Below are 25,245 nucleotides of genomic sequence, written 5' to 3'. Positions count from 1 at the left end.
CACTGAGATTAGAAGCCCATGCAGGACTCGCATAATTCATCACTGAGCGTATGCATTGTTTGTATATTGTTGTATTAGTTTCTTTGTTTTGTCCAAATGTTGTTCCAGTGATTGACTTAAGTGCGTTAAGTCTAGGTGTGCATTTGTTTTTTATGTTTGTGATGTGTTGTTTGAAAGACATGGATGTATCGTATGTTACACCAAGAATTTTCGGTGTGTTTGTGTGTGGTATTAGAGTGTTGTTGATGTAGAGATGAGGTATGTATTTGTGTTCTTTTGTCCAGTTGGTGAGAAGTGTTGCTGTAGATTTGGTTAGAGCTATTTTGAGTCTGTGTGATGAACCATGTGTTGAGTGTATCAAGGTATGGCTGGATTATTTCTGCAGCTTTGTCTGTGTTACGATGTGTGCATGTGTTTGTTATGTTGTCTGCGTAGGAAGAGATTTCTATTTCTGAGGTGTCTGGTGTGGGTAAGTCATGCATGTATAGATTAAAGAGCGTGGGGGATAGAACAGAGCCCTGTGGTACTCCATTCTTAACGTTTCTGATATGTAATGATTGGCCATTATATGACACGTAAGCATTCCTACCTGCCAGATAATTGGCCAGCCATCTTTTGGTGTTATTGTGCATGTCTGTGTTATTTATTTTATTTATTAGGTTGTGGCGGGGGATAGCATCAAAAGCTTTACTAATGTCTAATGTTATAAGAAGTGTTCTGTGGTGGGGCCTATCTGAATTGATGCCATCTAAAATTCTTTGTGTGAGGTTTATCAGAAGAGTGTTTGTGGAGTGTAGTGGTCTAAAACCGTGTTGTGAGTCAGCAAGGGGAATATGTGGTGTGACAAGTTTAAGTATTAGGGGTTAAATGACATTAGAGGGGGTGCAGAGAAGTGTGATTGGGTGATGCGATGTTGGGATTGTTGGGTCTTTGTTCGGTTTTGGAATGGTGATTATTTTACCATGCTTCCAGATGTCGGGTATAGAGTTGTGTGAATAGCTGTAGTTTGCAATGTTTGTGAGTGCGTGTATACCTTGTGGTCCAATGTGTTTTAGGTGGATGTTACTTATGTTATCAGGGCCACAGGCGGATGAGTGCTTGAGATTATGTATTACGTGTTTTGTCTGACTGTCTATGAAGGGTGTATAGTCTGAGTCTGTGGGAAAGTCTTTCTTACGTTGAATAGTGCGTTGGTCGTCAGGGTGAGAAGTGAGATGGCTTGTCTGTGCAAAATGATTTATGAGTGTGTTTGCTTGTTGTCTGTTTGAGGGTAGATTGTCTGTTGTTGTGATTATTGCTACGTGAGAGCGTGTTGTGTTACTGTTGGATAGTATAATAGTGTTTTGTACAATTTGCTGGTGTTTGTTTTGTGATCAAGTGTATCGATAAAGTTTTGCCAATTTTGTGTTTTTTGTTCGTGTATTTTATTGGCAATCACAGTGTTTAGTGTTTGTATTTGGTCTGCTATGTTTTGAGGGATAGGTGTGGGGGTATTGTGTTTAAGTGCGTCTCTTTGTCTGATAAGGCCTTGGATTTCTGGTGTGAAGTTGGGGTTGTGTGATTTCCTGTTGCCTCTAGGGATGTATCTCTTGTCTGCATTTTGTATGATTGTATTAAAAGTGTGCACAGCATTGTTTATGTTTGTGATTGGTGTACTGTTAAGTGTTTCAAAATGTTGTTCTGTCTCTTCAGTAAAAGCTTCCCAGTTAGCTCTCTTGTAATTGGTGTATGTGTGTCTGTGGCCAACTGGGGTGCATCTTGTTTTGGTGGTGATGATGATTGGAAGGTGGTCAGAACCAAGGGTTCCGACCACTCTCCATGATGTTGTTGGGGTTAGGCAGGGGGAGCAGAAGGTGATATCAGGAGAGGAGGGAGTGTAGAGGGCTTGGTGTGGGATATGTGTATGATTATGTGTGTTGTTCATGATAGTCAATGAGTCAAACTGAGTCTGTATATCAAGCCCTCTGTCTGTGTCAGGGTTGTCGACATACCAGGCAGACGACTTGGCGTTGAAGTCACCACCCATGATCAGGTTGGGGATTGAGGCTAGTTGGCTAAATTGAGGTCTGAAGGTGTTTGGAACTGTGGGGGATGATTGGGGGGGAATGTACATGTTAACTATTGTCAGTGTTGATTTGTTGCCTGTGCAGATTCGAATGGATTGGATTTCTATATTGTTATCTGTGGTAGGGAGAATTTTGGTTGTGGCACTTGTGTCCACAAAACAGATGAAGTGGTGGATCAGGGTGATGAGTCCACCGCCATTGCCGTCAGTCCTGTCTTGTCTGATGGTGGTGTAATTATGAAATGATGGTGTTTTGTGTGAGTGTCTAAGTTTTGTTTCTTGTGTAATTGCAATGTGTATGTTGTGTTGTTTAAGAAAGTGTTCGAGTTCATGTTTTTTCGTGTTAATACCGTCAACGTTGTGTTGTAATATGTTGATGTTGTGTGTTCTGTATGTGTTGTATGTTGCCGTTTGGGGTTGAGGTTGGGGTGTTAATGGGGAAGGTATAGGATCTGGGTTAGAGGGGGGGAAAGGAGAGATTGGGTATAAAGGAAAGGGAGTACTGATTGGGGATAAGGGCAAAGGGAAATTGGGAGTGGGTAAGGGTGCTGGCTGTGGTTGGGGAGGTGGGAGTGGGGTTACTGGAGGGCAGGTAGAACATGTCCAAGTGTTTGTGTATTGGTTTGTGTCAGTAAGTGTTGTACAAGTGAGGTGGGCCCAGTTTTTGCACATATTGCACTGAACTGAGCCCTTTGTCTGTCTGCTCGAAGTAATGGGTTTAGAGCATGTTGGGCATGTGTATTTTGTGGTGGGCCCAGGATTGCTCTCTACATCTCCAGCTAAAAGTAGAAGAGGGGTGATAGCCGGAAAATCACCCCTCGGTGCAGAAAAAATGTAATATTACATGTTGAGAAAAAGGATTGTGGTACTCCCCAAGGCAGACGTAGCTCCTCTTGGGGATCGGTGCCACCTGCGTAGAGCCGGTGGCCAGGGCTGGTTGCTGTTGTTGTTGTTGTTGTTCTCTAGACTGTCTGTCCGAGCAGTCCCGTCTCCCCAAGGAATGCCATGGCTGAAATGGGGTTTTCCCACAAGTCCTTTATGGAGTATACGTTGTGTTGTTTGCGTGCGTGATTCTGTATAATGCAGTCTTCCATGATGTGGTGAACAGTATGGGGTGAAGTGTTACATCCTGGGTATTTGTCCACAATGCGGTCATCCAGTCTCTTCCGGTAGCTTAGAAGAGCTCGATGGTGTGGATGTGCCACAGTCTGGCCAGGACTGTGGATTCTGTCCTTTCTGGGGTGAGAGGATTCAGAGGGATGGATATCAGGGGATCTGGCATGTAGCACTGTGTTGTCTTTTAGTGTGTTAATGGAGCAGTGAGTGATGCGATTATGAATATGTTTCCGGAGGCTGCGTGGTAGTTGCATCTGGGTCGTTTCAACTCAAGCCAGGTCAGCCACACACCCACATCAATCAATCAATCAGCCATCCTAAATCCATTGATGAACAAAGGCCTCTTTCATACCATTTCATGACTCACACTCCTACACCAACCTCTGCCATGTCATTCCTGCAAACTTCTCTCCACCTTCTGTCTGGTCCCTTGTGCACACTTCCCATCTTGTGGCATCCACACTCGGTAACACATTTGCTCTGTTGCTCATCAGTCGTTCCTGCCCAGTTCCATTTTCTCTCTTTTACTGTCTCCGCTATATCATTCACTCCAGTCTGCTCTTTCACCCACATTATCTATATACTAAGAGTTTTTTCCTTCTTACAAGGTGATATGGTTTAACCACTTCCATATGGTGATGCCTACGTAGGCGGCATGAGGAGCAAGTGGGTACTCGATGATGCCGACGTCGCCATCTTGATTATATTTATTGTAGTCGTACCTACATAATTTCCATTCTCTCTAAACTGGCTTCATCAATTTTCTATGGTTATCAAAATACACGGGTGAAAGTGAACGAACGATTGAGCACTGACTTTATTTTTTATAATGCAATTATTATGACGCAACATCGCACGTCGGGCAGCTAATGCTGCCAGATGTGTGATGTGCCCCGGAGTGAAGAAGTTAACGTCACAAACTGCCCCCTATCAGAAGGCTAGGATGGTGCCCCTCACAGAGGAATTTGTAGTGTGGAATTTAATGAACAATGCCCTTGGTCCAAGTCAACGGTGTCAGGGTTTGAACCACCATCCCCTCAACCTTGGCCACAAGTAACGACGCCCTAACCTGCTCAGCCAAAATAAAAAGGCATACCCACTCCCATTCACCACCCTTTCCCCCCTTCTCCTCTTAGCTTCTTATGGATGATGGGTCATCCCTGTATCCTGCCCACTGCCCGGGGTCAGAAGCAATGCAGCAAGACACAGCACATCTACAGCAAGAATGCTTCACTTAATTAATCAGAGATTAATTAATTAAAAAAGAGATATATATATATATATATATATATATATATATATATAAAATGAAAGAAAAGAAAATCACACAACTTACTTTTCAGCTTATTATGAATAAGCACTGGACGTATGACAGTATTGGAGCGGTCTAGAGATGATCGTAGAGTCTTCATGAGAGCACAGATGGTACAGAAGGACATGTTGGTGTTGTTACTTTCGCAACGGGAAATATGGGCCGTCGAGTCTTCAAGCATCCAATTTAGTAACGAGGGAATGTGGAAAAGGGCCTGGAAAAAAAAATATATATATATTTAGTTAATTTCAAAATAGGGATGAGAAGGAAACAAGGGTGTTTGGTGGGAGGTGGAATAGATGGGAGCGGGTCTGAGCCTTTGATTTGGCTACCTCCTTTATATCCACTTCCATACGGTGACGCCTACGTAGGCGGCATGAAGAGCAAGTGGGTATGCGATGATGTCGACGTCAGCATCTTGATTATATTTATTGTAGTCGTACCTACGTAACCTCCATTCTCTCTAAACTGGCTTCATCATATTGTCTATGGTTATCAAAATTCACGGGTGAAAGAGAACGAACGATTGAGCACTGACTTTATTTTTTATAATGCAATTATTATGACGCAACATTGCACATCGGGCAGCTAATGCTGCCAGATGTGCGATGTGCCCCGGAGTGAAGAGGATATGGGGGAAGTACCCCCTAGGTATACAAGGTGTCCCAATAAAATGTAGGCACACTTTAAAAGACAGTAAATGCATTTTTTTTTTACAGATACAACTGGATTTTATGCCATTGTTTTTTGGCTGCCTCCCTTGTAAGGGGGAAAAAGCCTTTGGTATATGTATGTACAGGATTAATACTTTAAGTTAAAGAATACATACATACATATACCAACAGCTTTTTCCCCTTAGAAGGGAGGTAGCCAAAGTCAAAGGCATATATCCACTCCCACCCATTTCATCCCCACATACTCCTCTCCCTCCCTCCCCCTTTTCTTGGTTCCTTCTGGATGACAGGTCATTCCTGCATCTCACCCATTGCCCTGGGTCAGAAGCAATGTAGCAAGACACAGCACGTCCACAGCAAGGCTGCTTCATTTAATTGGCAACACCCCCCTCTCTCTGTCCCCTTATGCAGAAAAAGAGAAGATGGGGAGAAATCCCTTTGGGTTCTGTCAAAATATCATTCATACACACTCCCTCACCACTCTATCCCCTACCCACTCCCTCACCACTCTATCCCCTACCCACTCCCTCTCATGCATGACAGCATCATCCATACACAACCATTCTCCACTCACCATCTTCTGTCTTCTCCCTTCCTTCCTCAACAAACATTCCCCTCTTTCCCAATGCCCCTTTCACCCCAACCATCCATCTCATCCTTGGTCGCCCCTCATGTTTACTCCTCCCACCTGACTTCCACACCTCTTTTCCCTATTTTAAACAATATGTACTGAAATTAAAGAAAAGTTTAGACTTTTCCCCCTAATCCAGTCTAGCTCTCACTGTGTACATCCAATATTACATTTATTTACTTGTGATGTCATAGAGTAAAATTTTCTGGGGCATCCTGCAGATAGATACACTCATCCCTTGTTTAATGAATGAGGTACATTCCTGGAAAATTGTTCAAGCGAAAATGCATTAAATGAATTTTATTTTCCCACCGATTTCCAATGTTATGTTGCTGTGTAAAACATAAACAAACTACCATATGGCTGCCGTGCATACACCAGAACAACTTTTTAGTTGGTTCTTTTATCGACTGTATTCACAAATTCATTTTATTTGTTGGTTGTAAATATTCTAATTTTTGTAAATTTACAGTGTGTGACTTCGAATTTTTCATTCGTTAATCAAGGTTTGGTAGATTTTTTTTTGTGTAACTGAAATTTTGTCAAGAGAACCTGCATTAAACGAGGAATGAGCATAGATACATTTCACTGTAAGAGGGACCGATGGGTACCTGCTAGTGATGATCGTATGAGAAATGCCAAATCATTTCCTTTTTCAAAACTAACAATACATAAAACACCCCAAGGGGCCCATATCCGTTTTTAAATCACCGATTAATTAGGGGAAGGGAAGGGGGCAGTTACCACATATCAACTCTTCTTACATGAAATCATCAATTGAGGACATATATCGGAGAGTGCGCTGCTTCACTCAGACACAACTGGTGGCATGGTGGTAGTGTTCAAGGCCGCCACTATGGCAGTCTGGGTTCAAATCCTACCCAGGGCTGAAATAATTTCAGTATCACTGCACTGCGGGTCGTTACTCCAACTCTCATGGGCGGGGACTTGGGTGTGTGCATGCATGTAAGGTTACAGCATTACCCATAGATTGGTCATATACAAGCTCTGATATCTCTTCTGGGAGGGAAATAACTCTCAATCATGAGTCCAACATGTGATCCAAGACCATGGTGAATTACACTGACACCTGTCCTCATGGTCTCTATGGGCAAGTTCCCATACAGTCACCCTTCCCATCCCAACACAACTCTGAACAGGTTCTACTACCTTGGCCCAGCCGCGAATTCTCTGGACGTCTCCTTCAAGGAAATGTGTCACGTGCCTATGTGGCCACATTTGACGTTCACAAATTAGCTGGTGACTGACCTAGACCGAGTCTTACATTAAATGGTGAAGAAGAAGAAGTCAAATCTAGTGCAAAGAAATCATGGGCCCAGTTTAGAGACCGAGTTCTAGTGCTTTTGATTTGCACTTTTTAATGGAAGCGAGTGTAGGAAGACAAGAAACGGAAAACACGAGACTTTGAAAGTGCTTTTACACTCGACCCATTTCAATTTTTGTCTTTCTCAACTCTTGGGAGAGACAAGTCAAAACCAGTTGAGAGAAGTGTTATGATCCCAATAATGGCACTTTCAAAGTCATATGTTTCCCTTCTCTCGTCTTCCCATACCTGTCTATACATACATATACCAAAGGCCTTTTCCCCCTTACAAGGGAGGTAGCCAAACACACACACACACATATATCTAAACATATATATATACATTTTAACAACCACAATGCACTTTAATTCTAAGCCATCAACATCGAGAGACCCAATGGAGGCTAGCATGCAGAAATTGAAATGTGGTACTGCCAAGCACTCAAACCCGGCTAACACATTTCAATTTCTACATTTTAGCCTCCATCAGGTCTTCCGATGTTGATGGCTTAGAATCAAAGTGCACTGTGGTTGTTAAAATGTATCTCTAATCACTGGGACCCATTCAGTGTTGTACATATGTATGTGTATATGTATATATGTATATATATATATGTATATATATATATATATATATATATATATATATATATATATATATATATATATATATATATACACAGGGATCTCTTGATTTATGCTTGTTTGCAATTTGTGATTTTGGAATAACAAAAAGTAATTTTTTCAAATGACATGGATTATTTCAAATAACATGATGTGAAAAATCAAGTAAGCAATAGTAAAACTTAACTATTCACTTTGTGATTTTTACATTACACAATCCCTTCAGGAACATATCCCTTGCATAAATCGAGAAATCCCTGTATATATATATTCATAAAATAATAATAATGTGCATATGCATATTTACTTAACCTCTCATTTAGCAAATCGGTAATATATACATACGTACATATACCAAAGGCTTTTTCCCCCTTATAAGGAAGGTAGCAAAAAAAACAATTGGTAATAAAAACACTAAAAAGAGGAGCCTAGTGACCTGAAGGGAGGAGTTCATGTAACAGGTGTTGCCCATGTTGCTCATGCCGGCCCCTGGCGGGAAGGTCTTTCTCCATCCCAGAACCACACGTTCCCGCGGCCACAATACCACTCGCGGTCCCTCCAAGTGGTCCTCGCGCCCCCCTTGCTGGTAGTTCGCCGATTTGTGAAGTGCCGGGCCGTGTGCCATGCTGTTCCGCCCGTCCAGCTCACCACTGGTGCTTGGGCTTGTGGCGCTCAGATGGACATATTTTGTTTTGAGGGAGTTCAGCATATGGGATTGCTGATTACCCACACTGTCATAATCCACATGATTGAGGAGTACCTGAAACCAATCGTAAATAATTACCAAGACTGTTACAAATATAATTACAACAAAAAATATAATGCCGCAACGCACAACAACGAACTTGTAACCATCAGAAAGCTGAGGACCAACTGATACAAAAACAGCGCCATTGCATCCATAGTGCAAATTATTTAATCAAGTTCATCTATTCCCAAAATGAACACAAACCTTATATTGTCCATATGTCACTGCACTGCTATAAACTCAATAAACTAATAATTATCATTATTATAACACATTTTCTCAACTTATGGATATGACTGTTATGCCTCCCACCAACCTGCTTGCTAGACGAAACCAAAAGGTCTTCAAGGCTTTCTTGCGACTTTGCTTTGAGGGCAGTGGCTGCGGAATAGTTGGGTGGTTTGTGTTTGAAGGCGGCTTGCAGCACTGCCCCAATCACATCTTCAGATGATGCTGGCATCACACATGCAGGCACGGCCTCAGTCCAATCTGCGTATATGAATACGTTATGCAATATTTACTGAAGAAAAGACAATCGAGAGTTTGGATGGTGGGTGGAAAACTATGACAATCTAGGAATTGATTTACAGTAAAAGTAAACCCTCGATATAATAGATGATATGGGGACTGGGGTCTGTTGTTATATCCGAAGATCCGTTATAACCAAGGATCCGTTATATCTGATGGAAATAGTGGACAGATCTGTTATATCCCAAAATTTGTCTGGTATTAGAAATTACAGTAAACCCTTGATATAACGGACAATATGGGTACGGGTCTGTCGTTAAATCTGAAGATCCATTATAACCTAGGATCCCTCACTATAACAGACGAAAAACTATTGTAGCGAGGGTTTGTCCTGTCACACTTTTTTGTCTGTTATATTTGGTATATCAAGGGTTTACTGTACTCTAAAGTTACGACTAACACGGTGTTCTTTTTGTAGACAACTCTCTGAAGAAGACCATGTTGGTCGCAATCTTAGCATAAACCGATTTGTGCACAGTCTTTATTTCTCTCCCACCGATCAAACTCTATCATACAATATCCAAACTTGATCCATTAGCTCCTTGTGGATATTGGGTCAATCCTGTATCCTGCCTGTTCACTGCCCTGGGTCATAGGGAATGCAGCAAGACACAGTACAATCACAAGCGTGGATGATAGTGGATGAGAGTGGGTACGTATTTTTGACTTGGCTATCTCCCTTGTAAGGGGGAAACTGCCCTTGGCATATAGATAGATAGAACTCAATTTATAATGCATTTATACTATATGACAAAGGTATGCGATGCCAACTTACAGCGGGTAAAGAGTGATAAATTGAGGAAGAAGAAGACAAAAGACAAGACAAAGGTGACAAAGAAGAAAAAGAAGAAATAAGGATGGAGGAAGAAGTAAGAGGAAGAAGGAGAAAAAAGGAAAAAGAAGGAAGAAGAATGTTGAAAGAACAAAACATTTGTGTACCTATACACCAATAGGCTTCTTCCCCTTATACGGAAGGTACTGGTAGACAACGAGTCATTCTCAGAGTGGTAAAAATATACTTGAATACACAATAGTACACTAGAAACAATTACATACATATACCAAGGGCTCTTTCCCCTTTATGAGAGAGGTAGCCAAAGTCAAAAGGCATAAGTCCATTCCCACCCAATCCACCCCTCCCTCCCTCCCTCCCTCTCATCTTCTCTTCTCTTGGCTGACCACTGGGTTTTACAAACAATTACATTAAAATAAAATAGACACCTTAACTTACTCTTCCTGGAAAGATGTAGAGTGCTGGGTGATCTAACAGAGGTATTCAAATGGGCCAAGGGCTTTAACACAGGTGATGCAAGCAAGATCATCACATTAAGACAGCAGGACAGGATTTGTAGTAATGGGTTTAAATTGGACGAATTTAGGTTTAAGAAGGAAATAGACAAGAACTGGTTTACCAACAGAGTGATTAACGAATGGAATAGACTTAGTAATCGTGTAGCGAGTGCAGACACTAATGGTTGTTTTAAGATATTACATAACTTTATGTGCAGAGATGACAGAAGGTAAGGGACATGGAACTGCCTGGTGTAGGCCTTATGGTCTCTTGCAGTCTCCTCCATTCTTATGTTCTTATGTATTAATCGACGTAAGTACATCAGCTAGAGAAATTACAGGAGACTCTATGAATGCAAGAATCGTTGATCTGACCCATGTGCTGGTACGGTCAAAGGGGTCAAGGGGTGAAGAGGGACGCTGTGGTCGTCGAGTCTGGCTTCATGCATAGGAAGCGTCTGTAATTACATCTACTTTAGACAAGGATTGCCAATGTCATATCAGATCAAATGATCATCGTAGGGTTCCATTCTTGAATAAATACATCTTCCAAAAAGAGATTTTCTTTATGAGGAATTCACCAATTCCAAGTAACGACGAGGAAAGCAAACTCGATATCTCTCCAACCATCAGATATCAGTTCCATGGTAAAATCAGTCGCAAGAGAATTAGGAACCACACTGGCATGCTTGCGTTCAGAACAGCATCCAGTATTAAAAGTGTCAACACGTATTCAAATTGCCACAGAATCAAACTCTCCTATGTGCAACTTCCAAACTGACAATCTTTAGATAACAACAAGACATTTCTTCCACGAGCAACTTATAGATCCACTTGGAGGCTCTTGCCGGTTCCCTGGAGGCCATGGGTCTCATGCAAGGAAGACCAAGAACAATGGACTGACTGACAGACCTATTGCAACAGACTGATTGATTAAATGAAGAAGGCAAATATAGATTACAAAGCTGATACTGTACAATAGATAGTGATAAACAAGCCAAAGGTAATGTGATTGCGGGTGACTAATCTTTCACTGATGAACTGGGCAATTAATTCATTTAAATATGGAGGGACAATAAATAATAACAATATACATACATATACCAAAGGCTCTTTCCCCCTTACATGGGAGGTAGCCAAAAAACAAGGGAAGTAGCCGGAAAACAAAGGCATAGAAACCACTCCTACCCATTCCATCCCTATCACACTCCACTCCCCTCCACCCTCCTTCTTATCTTGGCACCTCAAGGATGATGGGTCATCCTTGCATCTTGTCCACTGCCCTGGGTCAGAAGCAGTGCTGCAAGACACAGCGGTTTTATTGTACTGTGACTGTCCTTCCGTTATGCTGTTCCCCTCACTCCTTGTTACTGTCCTGTATCATTTCTCTGAACATTCATTTACTTCTTTCATTTAACCTTGTGATGGGGGGAAAAGAATGCTGCCACCAAGTTCCCACTCAAGTTGTACGAGGTGGAAAAAAAACAAAACAAAAAAACAGGATGGGGATGACTAGGAATCCGACTACCTGTAGCCCCAAAGGGGTTATTCCTAAACGAGTAAAGGCAATAATAAACATGAGGAGCAGAATATATAAATAACACAAAAGAAAAGTCAGAGACATTTCCTAGTTTATATGATATAGTCCTAACAACACCCAGATCATACACATACACCAACGTAAATTTCTTTTCTTTTCCAAATATAACACTGTACACAACCCTACAACCAACACAACATGCCAGACCCCATGATATCCATCTTCTTGGTGCAGCCACCATCCAGCCCTCGTAAACTATCGGAAGAGGTCGGATGACCGCATCACAGATAACGTCCACGATGCAAATCTTCTCCCTCATACAATATAATGCATTATAGAAGACTGCATTGTACACAATCACACACAGTAACAACACAATACAGGTAAACGTCGACTTACGATGGCCGCGACTTACGATTGTTCGACTTTACGATGACGACGACATGATAATTTAACCCCTTCCATACGGTGCTGCACACGTAGGCGTCATGAGGAGCAAGTGGATTCGCGACGGTGCCATATCGGCGTCTTGATTATATTTATTGTAGTCGCCCCTGTGTTTTTACATTCTCTCAAATGTGCCTTGAATCCCATTCTCTGTGGTTTTAAAAATTCGCGGGTGAAAGAGAGAACGATCGATATAAGCGGTGACTATATTTTATGATGCGAGTATTATTACGTCACGTCGTACGGCTGGCATTGGCTGCTGCCCGCGAGATTTAAGTTCCGTACTGAAAATACATATTATAGTGTTTGAATATGGTAAAAAGGATAAAAATAATTAAATAAACTACTGTACATGTTTAATAGGCTATATTCAGTATCTCTGGTGGTTAATATACAGGTAGGCTAGGTACAGTGACCACGGAACAGTGATACACAAATTGGGGATCGACTTACGATGAAATCGTCTTACGATGGCTCTATCGAAACCTAATGCCATCGTAAGTCGACGTTTACCTGTATATATACACTCTAAGAGGGATTTGTGGGAAAACCATATTTCAGCCGTGATGTTCCTCAGGGAGACGCAACTGCTCGGACAGACAGTCTAGGGCAGTGGTTCTCAACAAAGGGTCCATGATCCCTTGGGGAACCGTACAGCTTCTTAAATGGGACCACAAACCAGAAACAAACGGTAGTTAGTGGATGCACTACGTTTAAATTTAGCGATGAAGTGGTCTCTGGTTAGGCAAGGAACAGCAATCCGTAAGTAGGGAATACGTAAGAAAATGGGTTGAGAATCATTGATCTAGGGCAGCGTTTCTCAACCAGGGTTCCCTGGGACCCTAAGGGTTCCACGAGAACTAGTGAGATAACTAATCATAATGCACTTTTGATTTTTTATTTAATTTCATTTACGTAATATAATTAAAGACGCACGACATATTCTTGGTTACTGTAATAATGTAATATTGACATCATCCTATCTAACCTATTATTACGATGAAAAAAATGAGAAAGATATGGTATATGTGTTTGTTTGTTTTTGCGCAGGGGTTCCTTGAGACATGCAATTTATTTTAAAGGATTTGCAAGAAAAAAGGTTGAGAAACGCTGGTCTAGGGAATGACAACAACAACTAACATGACACAGGCTTATCACCAGACCACACTCCCATTGTGATCAACTTATCAACATGAAACGTAAACACATTGATTGATATGGTTTAACGTCACAACCCCCCCCTTCTTGGAAAGCTAGGAGGACCTTGTAGCATGGAATTTAATGGACCATGCCCTTGGTTCAACTTTACCGGTGGCAGGATTCGAACCACCATCCCAACCACCTTCGTTGCAAGTGACAATGCCCTAATTCGCTCAGACAGTGAGCTTCCACACACACATACCAAACTATAATTCATTCAAGTGGACCTAATTAAAAAAAAAAAAAAAAAAAAAAATAATAATAATAATAATACTAAATAAATAAATAAATAAATAAATAAAATAAAATAAAAATTATAATAAAAAAGATGGTATTTTTTTTCACAAGTGCACACCTATGCAATATAGCATTAGAAAATTAAATACTAATTTTGTAAATTATAACACATTAATGTATTTCTTGGTGGAAATCAATAACAGAAAACATTGCTGAAAGCGACACACAAAACAGTCAAAGTCGTGTTGATTCCTTGAGATGCCATCTTTGCTTTGATAAATTCAGAGCTTGAGGATGATGGTGATGACCCTCATGACCTCTAGAATTACAGGTACTGAACGACTAAATGCAGGTTAGGTTAGGTTAGAATAGACGAATTTATCATACTTTAATTTCTTTGACCTCCGCATCTACCAAACCAAAGCGTCTCAAGCAGTTGCAGCAGCCATATTTATGTATAGCTTTTAACACAAAGAAAAATGTAAATTACTTTGATGTATTATAATTTACAAATCAATATTTAATTTTCTATTGCTATATTGCATAGGTGTGCACTTCAAAATATTAAAAAATATATATATATATATGAACAATTATAGTTTTACATACAGATGAATACCCATAACAATGTAGAAAGTTATAAAGCCCAAGTTTGACACAAATTAATTTAAAACTAGGAACACTGATTTGGGAAACAAAAAACTCGATTGTCGTTTTCCAATTTAAACAAGTTTTCTCTAGGATTTTCTCCACAACAATTTCTGATAAAATTCCAGAATCATGCGATGAGATATTTAACATGAAACTTGTTGTCTAACAACTCCTAACCGTATATAACCTAACCAATAAATAGAAAAAAAAAAATAATAATAAATAAATAAATAAATAAATAAATAAATAAAATAAATAAATAATAAAAATAAAGAGTTGATAAATGTTTAGTTTTGCACATAGACACAATATAGCAATAGAAAATTAATCATTAATTTTGTAAATTATAATGTATCAACGTAATATGTAATTTTCTTGATGGAAATAAAAAACAAACAAGTTGCTAAAACAGATTTCATAAGTAACGAAGTCGTGCCGGATGAATGGTATGCCATATTTGTTATGATAGATGCCGACGTTGAAGAACTGAAAGGATAATAAATTCGTCTAACCTCTGCTTAATAAATCGGTACCTGCAATCTATAGGTCATCCGGATTATCCTCATCATCATTGTTGTTGTGAGAGACGTTGACGGGCTGTTCAATCACTCTCTCAGATTGCGGGGTATATAGGGTTCTTGCAGCTTGAAGGAATGCATGGATTTCAGTTACATAGCATGCCTTCAAGAATATGTACCTCGCGAGGTACTGCCAGAAGTACCGAGGCCGTACACCTTGTAACTGACATTTCAACTAGACCGGGCAGACAACAAACACTTGACAGAGAAGATGGCATACCAATCCTATGCTAGCGACTTCGTTCGTTAGTATATTTGCTTGAAGCAAGGTATTTCTTATTTTTATTTCTGCCAAGAAAATCGCATATTATGTTTATGTATTATAATTTACAAAATTAATACTTAATTTTCTATAGCTATATTGTGTCCAGGTGCAAAACTGAACAAATACCAAAGAATTAAATAAACTATAAAGTATGTGTTAGCATGACATGAGAATAAAAACAAGGGATAAAATTCCAGAATAATGCATGTACAGACTATTAACACGAAATTTGCATTGTCCAATACGTCCGAACTTGACCTAAGTATTCCAAGGAAAAATAGGTCTTTCAAAGGCAAAAATAAGTGAAAAATATGTTTCTGTGATACTGGAATAGAGCTGAACCAGAAACTCATGTTTGTGAAAGGGACTTCTAGTATTCCTGTGCTTGTGTGCATAAATATCATTGGAGAATTAAAGACTGGACTCTACAAGCATGGCTAGTATTCTGTATACTTAGTACTACAACTAGGTACTACTTCAGACAGCAACGAGGCCAGAAAAGCCCAACACAAAAAGTTGTCATGATGGAGACAATGGAGTTAAAGTCAGGCTTGAAAGAACCTCTTCTAGAATATCGCCTGTGAGTTTATGAGTACAAATAACTTTGCATTTAAATTCACGTGAACGGCATGACAACCAGCATATGATACCAGCATGTATCGTACGTCCAACAATTTACTCCAAAATACGAACTGGAAACTTATAGTACTTTGTAGACTATACGTATCAAACTGTTGTCGAATCCCTACTATGCATGGAAGTTGTACATATTGTGAAGAAATGATAAAATGGGTTATATTTTACCTTACTTCTATCGGCCCAGTTTCAAAGCGCTATCACAAAAACAACACATATCTCTTGAAATACGGTTAACTAAGGTATACTTACCATTTATACAGAAGCTTGGGGTGTTTGTAAGTATACAATGTAATCCACTTTGCAAAAATAATCCAGAGTGTTGTCCGTATTTACAAAAAAACAACTACAACTGAGGTTGTAAACACACGTTATAGGAATAGATTCCTGAACTTAAAATCTTGTGTTGATTACACTGTGGTTCAAGCGTCTATACAAAACTCATCTGCCGGTATTTACAAATGTCAGCATTTTAAAATTATTGAGTAAATTGTAAAATAAATTATATTCGGTTCTTATATAGACATTGATACACACATGTATAAATATATGTACAGCCTAGCTAACTCGTTTGAAGAAAGACAAGATAGGATTGCTCATACTGGAATATAGAACAAATATACAGTACGACTGATGTCGTCAGAACTATGGGAAATATGGACAAAAATTACAAAAAAATATATAAGTAGGCGACGGAAGAATACAAAAAGGACATGACAAGAAACTAGAGAAGACAGAATATTTAATGGGCACACAACAATATTTTTTCCGTATCAATGGATTAATCTATAGAATAAATTAGAAGAAACAATCTAGGTGGAGAACAGAAATTAATTCAAAGCCAATCAGGACAACTGGAGGTAAAGTTAGATAAATTAAATATATGAATACATACATATTTACATAATACATACATCGACTTGTGAAATAGCATGAAGAATTGTCCAGTCAACATATATTGAAATATGATCGAGTAATATGGCTCATTGACTGTAAATCACAAACAAGTCAGTTCCATTGTAAGAGGGCATTTGGTATGCACATAGAGTTGAATGCATAACATTTAATAACAATACACACGGAATGATCACTTTCATTGTGCAGTGTAACAAGTAAACAAATTAGGATCAATTAGGTAAATACAGACGTTGGAAAGGGGCAAAAGTAAAAGACTCACTGAAATGGGAAATTGATCGCCAAATTGAGAACAAAAATACCTAGGACTATTGATTTTTTTTATCGTTTGTTATCCGAAATTTATGAAAAAAATCTTATCTGCTCCAAACTGTAAGAGCATGCAATAAGAAATAAATTAATAAGTAGATAACATAATAAATATATAAAATTAAATGCAAATTACCACCGGGTAAATACAAACCATCAATAACCCATTTGAAACCTTAGACAAGGAACATTCCAAACACTGATGGAATGCAAAACTGGAAATTCATATAGTGTGTGAAACAATCGATGGACAATATTCACAAATTGTTTTATTAGAAGAAGGTAGAGTGCTGCAGGACTGGACTTAAGCTATCACGACACCATTTCGCAAATGAATAAATTAATGAATAAATCAATAAACTCAAAATCCCACTACCACGCAGTGGTAAGTGAAAACAGCAGTTGCGGCAAATCGCTATTTTTATCTATGGAATATATATATAGATAAATAAACAAAGATAATATTGAACTACGGCCAACACTAGGGAATTAGAGCATGTTAGAGGACGTAACACATTGGGAATAGTATGGATGGAGAACAGTGACTAGTGGAGTCCCTCAGGGTTCAGTATTGGCACACATAACGTTATTGATTTACAAAAATGATCAAAGGTATGACAAAATGAAAAATGTTATAACACACATATTCACACACACACACACACACACACACACACACACACACACACACACACACACACACACACACACACACACACACACACACACACACACACACACACACACAACACACTGGGCTATTTTTCCTCCGACAGTTGGAGCAAATTTGCAGCCCGATGCTTTCGGGAAGGAATCTGATATGCTGGAGGAAAATTATTTATGCTGGAGGAAAACTATTTTCCTCCAGCATAAATGATGAGAATGAATGAGGCTGCAAGAGACCATACGGCCTACACTATACAGTTCCACGTCCCCTACAACCTATCATCCCCATCCATAAAGTTGTCTAACCGTTTCTAAAACAACCGATAGTTTCAGCGCTAACTAGATTGTTACTAAGTCTATTCCATTCGTTAACCACCCAATTAGTAAACCAGTTCTTGCCTATTTCCTTCTTAAACCTAAATTTATCCATTTTAAACCCAGTACTACAAGTCCTGACCTGGTGTCTTAATATGATGACCTTGCCTGCATCCCCCTTGTTAAAGCCTTTGATCTATTTGAATACCTCTATTAGATCACCTACGCACTCTGCGTCTTTCTAGAGAGTGCAAATTAAGTTACCTAGACTAGCGATATGTCATCTAGGTGATTTTACCTACTTCACAATTTTGAAAACGAATTATATTTCTTATTTTGTCATTTCTGGTACATTTACATTACTAACGTCGTCAACCTTTCTTTACGTTTAATAATGTCTATATAATAACAATAATAATAATAATAATAATAATAATAATAATAATAATAATAATGATAATAATAATAATAATAATAATAATAATAATAATAATAATAATAATAATGATGATGATAATGATAATAATAATAATAATAATAATAATAATAATGATTAATAATAATAATGATAATAATGATAATAATAATAATAATGATGATGGTGATAATGATGATAATAATAATGATGATAATAATAATGATGATGATGATGATAATAATAATAATAATAATAATAATAATGATAATAATAATAATAATAATAATAATAATAATAATAATAATAATAATAATAATAATAATAATAATAATAATAATAATAACAAAAATAAAAATTAACAAATAAATCAATTGTTAACTACCTTTCCGAACAGTTTCCTCTGTATGATCAATATTTCTCTTTCTCTTCGACTTGTCTTTCATAACTTGTCCACTTCGTTTTTCTTTTTCATCTCTTGTTTAAATATCCAGTCCTTTTCTTTGGCTTACGTCTAATTGTAGAAAAATTGTCTACGTGTAGCAGTGGCTAACGTTCCTGCCTCGAAACGCGGAATTCCCGGTTTCGATCCCCAATATATGCAAAAGTATGTTCATAGTTTTCCAATATATCTACAGCACCTCATAAGTGTGGTCGAGCTGATTAAATTCATTTCAGTACTTTATTCACAATCACAGCTGCGTCAGTAATGGACGGAATAACTCTAAAACGTTAGATTATTTCTTTTATATTTTGTGTACTCCTTATTTCATCTTCTAACTTCTTAAACATATTTAATAAATTGAGAACGAAATGCAATTTCATTCTTCTCAGGCTTCTAAGTAGCGAAAAATCTTTGCTACGGTTACAAATTTTAAAATATTTTGCTTTCAACAACGCTATACTACTTTAATATATTTCGGCTGATGTTGATCAATGATATTCAGTTCAGGGCGGAATTTCATACAAAAAAGAATTCATGTCAACCTTAAAGCTACTTTAACGGTTTTTATTATGATTGCTATTCTTTTTTTTATTCAGTTCATTATAAATTCTTGTAACAATGATGTGATATCTATATAACTGACTTACAGATAATCACATAATTTAGGAAACATAAAAAATAAAATATAACAAAAAGGTAACCAAGAAAAAGTCACAAGAACTATAAACTTTATAATTTTCTGGTTTCAGAGCAACTAAAACAAAATAGCATCTCTTGACCGAGGAACATGAATACAAATGCTATGAACATACTATTCGATTCTATACAATTAATGCGGTCATAGTGCGTTTAAGTGTGCACCAGTGTTGTATTTCATAAGAAATACTATAACCTTATTTCGTGTAGAAAATAACGGATTGATTACGAAAATATTCAAGCGTTTATGTCATTGTTTTATAAAATATTTAGACATTTTTTGTTTATCCTGACGCCTTACACTTTAACTAAAAAGAATCTTATTGAATACGCACCTTGCGGTGTTCATAAGTGATCAGTGATATAAACAACAGGTAGGTTATGGTGAGAATAAATTTATATTTCGTAATTGAAATAAAAAATTAAAGAGAGCATTTGGTGATAATAATAATAATGATGATAATAATAATAATAGTAATAGTAATAATAATAATAATAATAATGATAATAATAATAATAATACTAATAATAATAATAATAATAATAATAATAATAATAATAATAATAATAATAATAATAATAATAATAATAATAATAATAATAATAATAATAATAATAATAATAATAATAATAATAATAATAATAATAATAATAATAATAATAATATTAATGATAATAACAATAATAATAGTAATAATAATAATAATAATAATAATAATAATAATAATAATAATAATAATAATAATAATAATAATAGTAATAATAATAATAATGATAATAATAATAATAATAATAATAATAATAATAATAATAATAATAATAATAATAATAATAATAATAATAATAATAATAATAATAATAATAATAATAATAATAATAATAATGACAATAATAATAATAATAATAATAATAATAATAATAATAATAACAATAATGATAATAACAATAATGGTCACAATAATAATAATATTTAAATTAATATAACAATAATGATAACAGGAACAACAACAATTTCAATAGTAAAATAACAGCAATAATAACACTGGGGAACACTCATTTTGTTGCATTTAAAAAAAGACTTTTCTATAGTCAACTTGAGTGTGCTGATTTCAAATCTGAAGTCGGGTTTTGTCTGCAAGCTACAGATTTTATGCAATTTGACATTTTTATTCATTTTTTAAATTTTCGTTATTATAGGAAATTGCAATATCAGCCACAATTCTTTTGTTCACTTGAATCTTAAAACAGTATGAAAGCCATTTCTGTACATTTATTAAGGCAAAAGAAACAGAACATTAACAGAACATCTATCCCAAAGTTAGATTAGCATCCTTCAGAACATCACCACAGCTGATGGAAGCTTATCAATTTCTTTGTGTATTTTTTTCAGGCAGGAATTTGCGTTTGTAACTTTTGCGTTTGTACATTTCATCTGGGCAATTTCGTTTAATGCTCCAGCAGTAGTCAGCCATCATACTTATGTCCCAGCGCCCTTGGTAGCGTTCTTCCATGATCTTTAGGTCTTGGTGGAATCGTTCTCCTTGTTCGTCACTCACAGCCCCCAGGTTGTCAGGGAACTGATCAAGGTGGCTGTTCAAAAAATGAAGCTTGATGCTCATGTTGCACCCGAGATCACGAAAAGCGAGGAGCATTCTGTTCACAAGTTCACTGTAGTTCTCCGCCTTATTGTTTCCAAGGAAGTTCTGAACGACTGCCACAAAGGATAACCATGCTGCCCTTTCTAAAGCGGTCATCTTAGCAACAAACTGATCATCACGAATTAGGGTTCGAATCTGTGGGCCATCAAACACGCCTGCTTTGATCTTCTCAAATGATAACCCTGGTAAAGCTGTGATGATGTGTTGGAAACATTCACCTTCGGTTTCCAGTGCCTTGACAAATTGTTTCATCAAACCTAATTTGATGTGAAGAGGAGGAAAGATGATCTTATCTCTGTTTACAATTGGGTCTTGTATGATATTTGGCATGCCTGCTTCAAGGGTGTCACGAATAGGCCAGTCCTTCTGGACCCAATGTCTGTCTCGTGCTCGGCTGTCCCACATACAGAGGAAACATGGAAACTTGGTGAAACCTTTCTGTTGTCCAAGAAGAAAGTTGACCATCTTTAAGTCTACACAAATTATCCAATTGTGCTCATGATACTTTAATAAGTCCATGACCATTCTCATATCATCATAGTCTTCCCGCAAATGCACTGAGTGACCGACAGGTACTGCTCCATAAACATTGCCATTATGTAAAAGAACACACTTTAGACTGCGTTTTGAACTGTCTAAAAAGAGTCTCCATTCAGCAGGACTATAGTAAGGTACACCCAGTTCTTTGAGAAGCCCTGGGATGTCATGGCAGTAAACAAACTGTCTGTCTTTTGAAAAGATTGGTCACAAAAAGCTGGTCACGCTTTCTGAAATATGATACTTTAACAGAGTGATCAACAAGATTTCTGCCTTGTAATCTTGATGCCAAAAGCTCTGCTGCTTTCTTTGAAAGACCTAAATCCCGCACTAAATCATTCAGTTCAGCCTGGGGAAGAGGCTTAGGGACGGGGAAAGGTTCAGTGTCTGAAGAACAGTCCTCCGATTGTGAACACTTTTCTGACAATTCACTGTCACAACTGTCTTGCTGGCTTGTATCATGTCCAATGTCTTTATCGTCCAATGAAGGCAAGCCTTTGAAAACTGGAACAGGTACTTCTTCAGAGTGCGGAACAGGCCGAATAGCTGAGGGAATGTTCGGATACGTAATCTTATGTCGGTTTTTCTTCCCAACACCCGTTGTGTTTACCATGCAGAAATAACAGTCAGTTACATGGTTGGTGGGTTCGCGCCAAATCATTGGAACTCCAAAAGGCAGACCTTTGCGTTTTCCTTTGGTCCAGTCTCGAAGCATTTCCTCACAATTGTGGCACACAACATGAGGAGCCCATTGCTTGTCTTGATCACCAAAATGAACTTCAAAATATGCCTTGTAGGCACGCTTGACGAACGAGGATATGTTACGTCTCTGACGATTGTGTAGCATCCACATATGTAGCAGAAGGCATCAGGCTTGTTTCTGCAATGATGTCTCATTCTGGAAGCCATGTTTGAACTGAAACAAAAGAAGAATGATCAAAATATTAGAAGCTATCTATATATATGGACGTTAAAATGCTTATACATGGTTTACGCAAGTTCACATATGTACAATTTCATTATCCTCAAATTGCATACAAACTAGAGCTTGTAGAGAAAAACAAATTTCAGATTTAAAATCAGCGCCTAAAACTCTTTCAAAATCCGTTAAAATATCCAATGCAACTCAAAGTTACTGAAAAAGTGTTCCCCTGTGTAATTTATGTTACAATTGTTTTCTAAATCTACTTGATATTACTTTATTATTATTTTCGATTTAATTTGTTTCAACGAGTTTATAGATATTTCTAAATAATGTATTGGGATATAACTCAATCCCAAAAAGAACTATTTCAATGTTGATTGCTTGGCTTTGCATTTCCCACAAGAGAACTAAATTTGAAAGCAACATATGATTATGTCTGTTACAAATGTGATAATCCATTATTTCCTTTATCAAATTAATAAATTCTCTGAAGAAAAAATATATGCATGTAAAGACAAAAGTGATAATGTCAAACAATAATTCGAACTTTAAGTAAAAATGCACATTGATATTGTGAATCGACAAAAAATAAAATAATATGTAAACAAACAATTAAACAAATGAATGATATTTATTGGCTTGCCTTCAGTTATACATGTATTCTTTCATCTATTTTTTGTACGTCGACACCAAACAGGGGGATTCAACTTTGTTATTATTTTTATTTCCCATTTTGACATCTGAAACAGGTTGAACCTAATAGACCATCTAACATATACACATCTTCACAATAAAACAACTACGACTATTATCCATAAATCAATGATAATAATAAAACACTGCATATGGACTTTCCTGAAATAAATAAAATATAATCTGATAAAAATAATAAAATGAAATAATAAATCTGTCTTGTGGTTTTTTCAGTTCAAATAATCGACATTATATGAAAAAAATCACGGTAAAATAAATATTATACATAAAAATGATAGTAATAAAACACTGTGTATGCACTTAAAACTAAAATTATTAAACTAATATGTGATTAAAATATATAAAATAAAATATTTGAAAATATTTCGCAGTAGGATAACTATTATATTTTAACAATTGCAATAATAACACAATCTATATGTACATGAAGCTGAAATGTTTTAATTAATATCTAATTAAAATGATATATATAAATAAAATAGTTGTATTCATATAACAAACAGCAATGCTGACATTAAAGTTACCACGCTTTCTATAGGCAGTTGGGCAAACTACCAAGCGTTGATTGGAGTGTCGAGGAAAAATAAATAAAATAAAATAAAATGAATAAATAGATAAATAAATGAATAAATAAATGGATAGATAAATAGATAAACATATAAATAAATAAAAATTAATAAGATAATAATAAAACAAAAAAATAGATAAAATAATAATAAAATAAAATAAATAGAAAAAAAAAGTAAAACAAAATAGAAATTCAACATTCAATTGAAGCGTTGACTGGGGTGTCGAGGTCTGAAAAAAAAGCTAATGACGTTACTATTAATTTGCTGTATTTATTTCTGGAATTCAAAATACTCAGAATGATAGGAACTATCAAGTGATACAGATAAAAACTGCATATTTTCCTCATGCCAATTCAGCGTGGAAATTTATCTTTCAACATTGCCACCTGCAACATGCAGATCTGCATGAGGCCACTTCCACCTGCAACATGCAGACCTGCATGAGGCACAGTGTCCTCCCAGCTTAAGCCTCTGTGGTTTGAATGTGGTGAATGTGGTACAGGTGTACATTTGGCACCCCTGCACGGTGTCAAAGGTCACCGTCTAGCCCAGTGGTTCTTAACCTGGGACACTTGATCCCCCCAGGGGGGTACCTTGACCCTGGGGGGGGGGGTGCGAGGCATGATACCCCCAGTGCAATGGTCCTGTATATTTACAATGAAAAAACAAAGCAAGGTTTGTGTCACTACTCATTTTCGTATGTTTGCATTGTACTTGTAAAGGATTACAAAGGATTACAAAGGCGGAGCATGCCGACAGGAGACCTTTTGGTCCATAATAATGACAAATAAAAAATAAAAATTATAATAATGCTAATAATACTAGATAAATAAATAAAAATTATAATATGAATAATAATAAATAAATAAATAAAACATAATGATATAAATAATAATAAATAAATAAATAAAATTATAATAGTATGAATAATAAAAAATAAATAAATAAAAATTATAATAATATTAATAATAGTAAATAAATAAATAAAAATTATAATGTAGATAGTAATAAACAAATAAATGAAAAATACAATAATATAAATAATAGTAAATGAATAGATAAAAGTTATAATAATGTAAATAACAATAAATAAATAAATATAATTTATAATAATATAAATAATAATAAATCAATAAATTAAATTATAACAATATAAATAATAAAAAAATAAATAGATAAATAAAAATTATAATATTATAAACAATAATAAATAAA

The 25,245-nt window shown here is 36.6% G+C and overlaps 1 protein-coding gene across 2 annotated transcripts in view; it reads right to left on the bottom strand.

Annotated features, from left to right (window-relative positions):
- Window positions 1-16,797, bottom strand: part of scny (ubiquitin specific peptidase 36) — a 48,090-nt gene extending 31,293 nt beyond the window's left edge. The window contains exons 1-4 of one of the 2 annotated variants that reach the window (XM_076213013.1): window positions 16,781-16,797; window positions 8,811-8,983; window positions 8,183-8,506; window positions 4,518-4,707 (exon numbers count right to left, since the gene is read on the bottom strand). In XM_076213013.1, the coding sequence (XP_076069128.1) occupies window positions 4,518-4,707; window positions 8,183-8,506; window positions 8,811-8,954 (658 nt within the window). In that variant the 5' untranslated portion in view covers window positions 8,955-8,983; window positions 16,781-16,797. Of the gene's footprint in view, window positions 1-4,517; window positions 4,708-8,182; window positions 8,507-8,810; window positions 8,984-16,118; window positions 16,379-16,780 lie in introns of those variants that run through there. The other variant, XM_076213012.1, reaches the window with a different exon arrangement.
- Between the last annotated feature and the right edge of the window lie 8,448 nt (window positions 16,798-25,245).

The sequence above is a fragment of the Oratosquilla oratoria genome, chromosome 30 (genome assembly GCF_046742065.1).
Source record: "Oratosquilla oratoria isolate Oo_2021 chromosome 30, ASM4674206v1, whole genome shotgun sequence".
Taxonomy (NCBI): domain Eukaryota; kingdom Metazoa; phylum Arthropoda; class Malacostraca; order Stomatopoda; family Squillidae; genus Oratosquilla; species Oratosquilla oratoria.
This window is presented reverse-complemented; position numbering and strand designations above follow the sequence as displayed.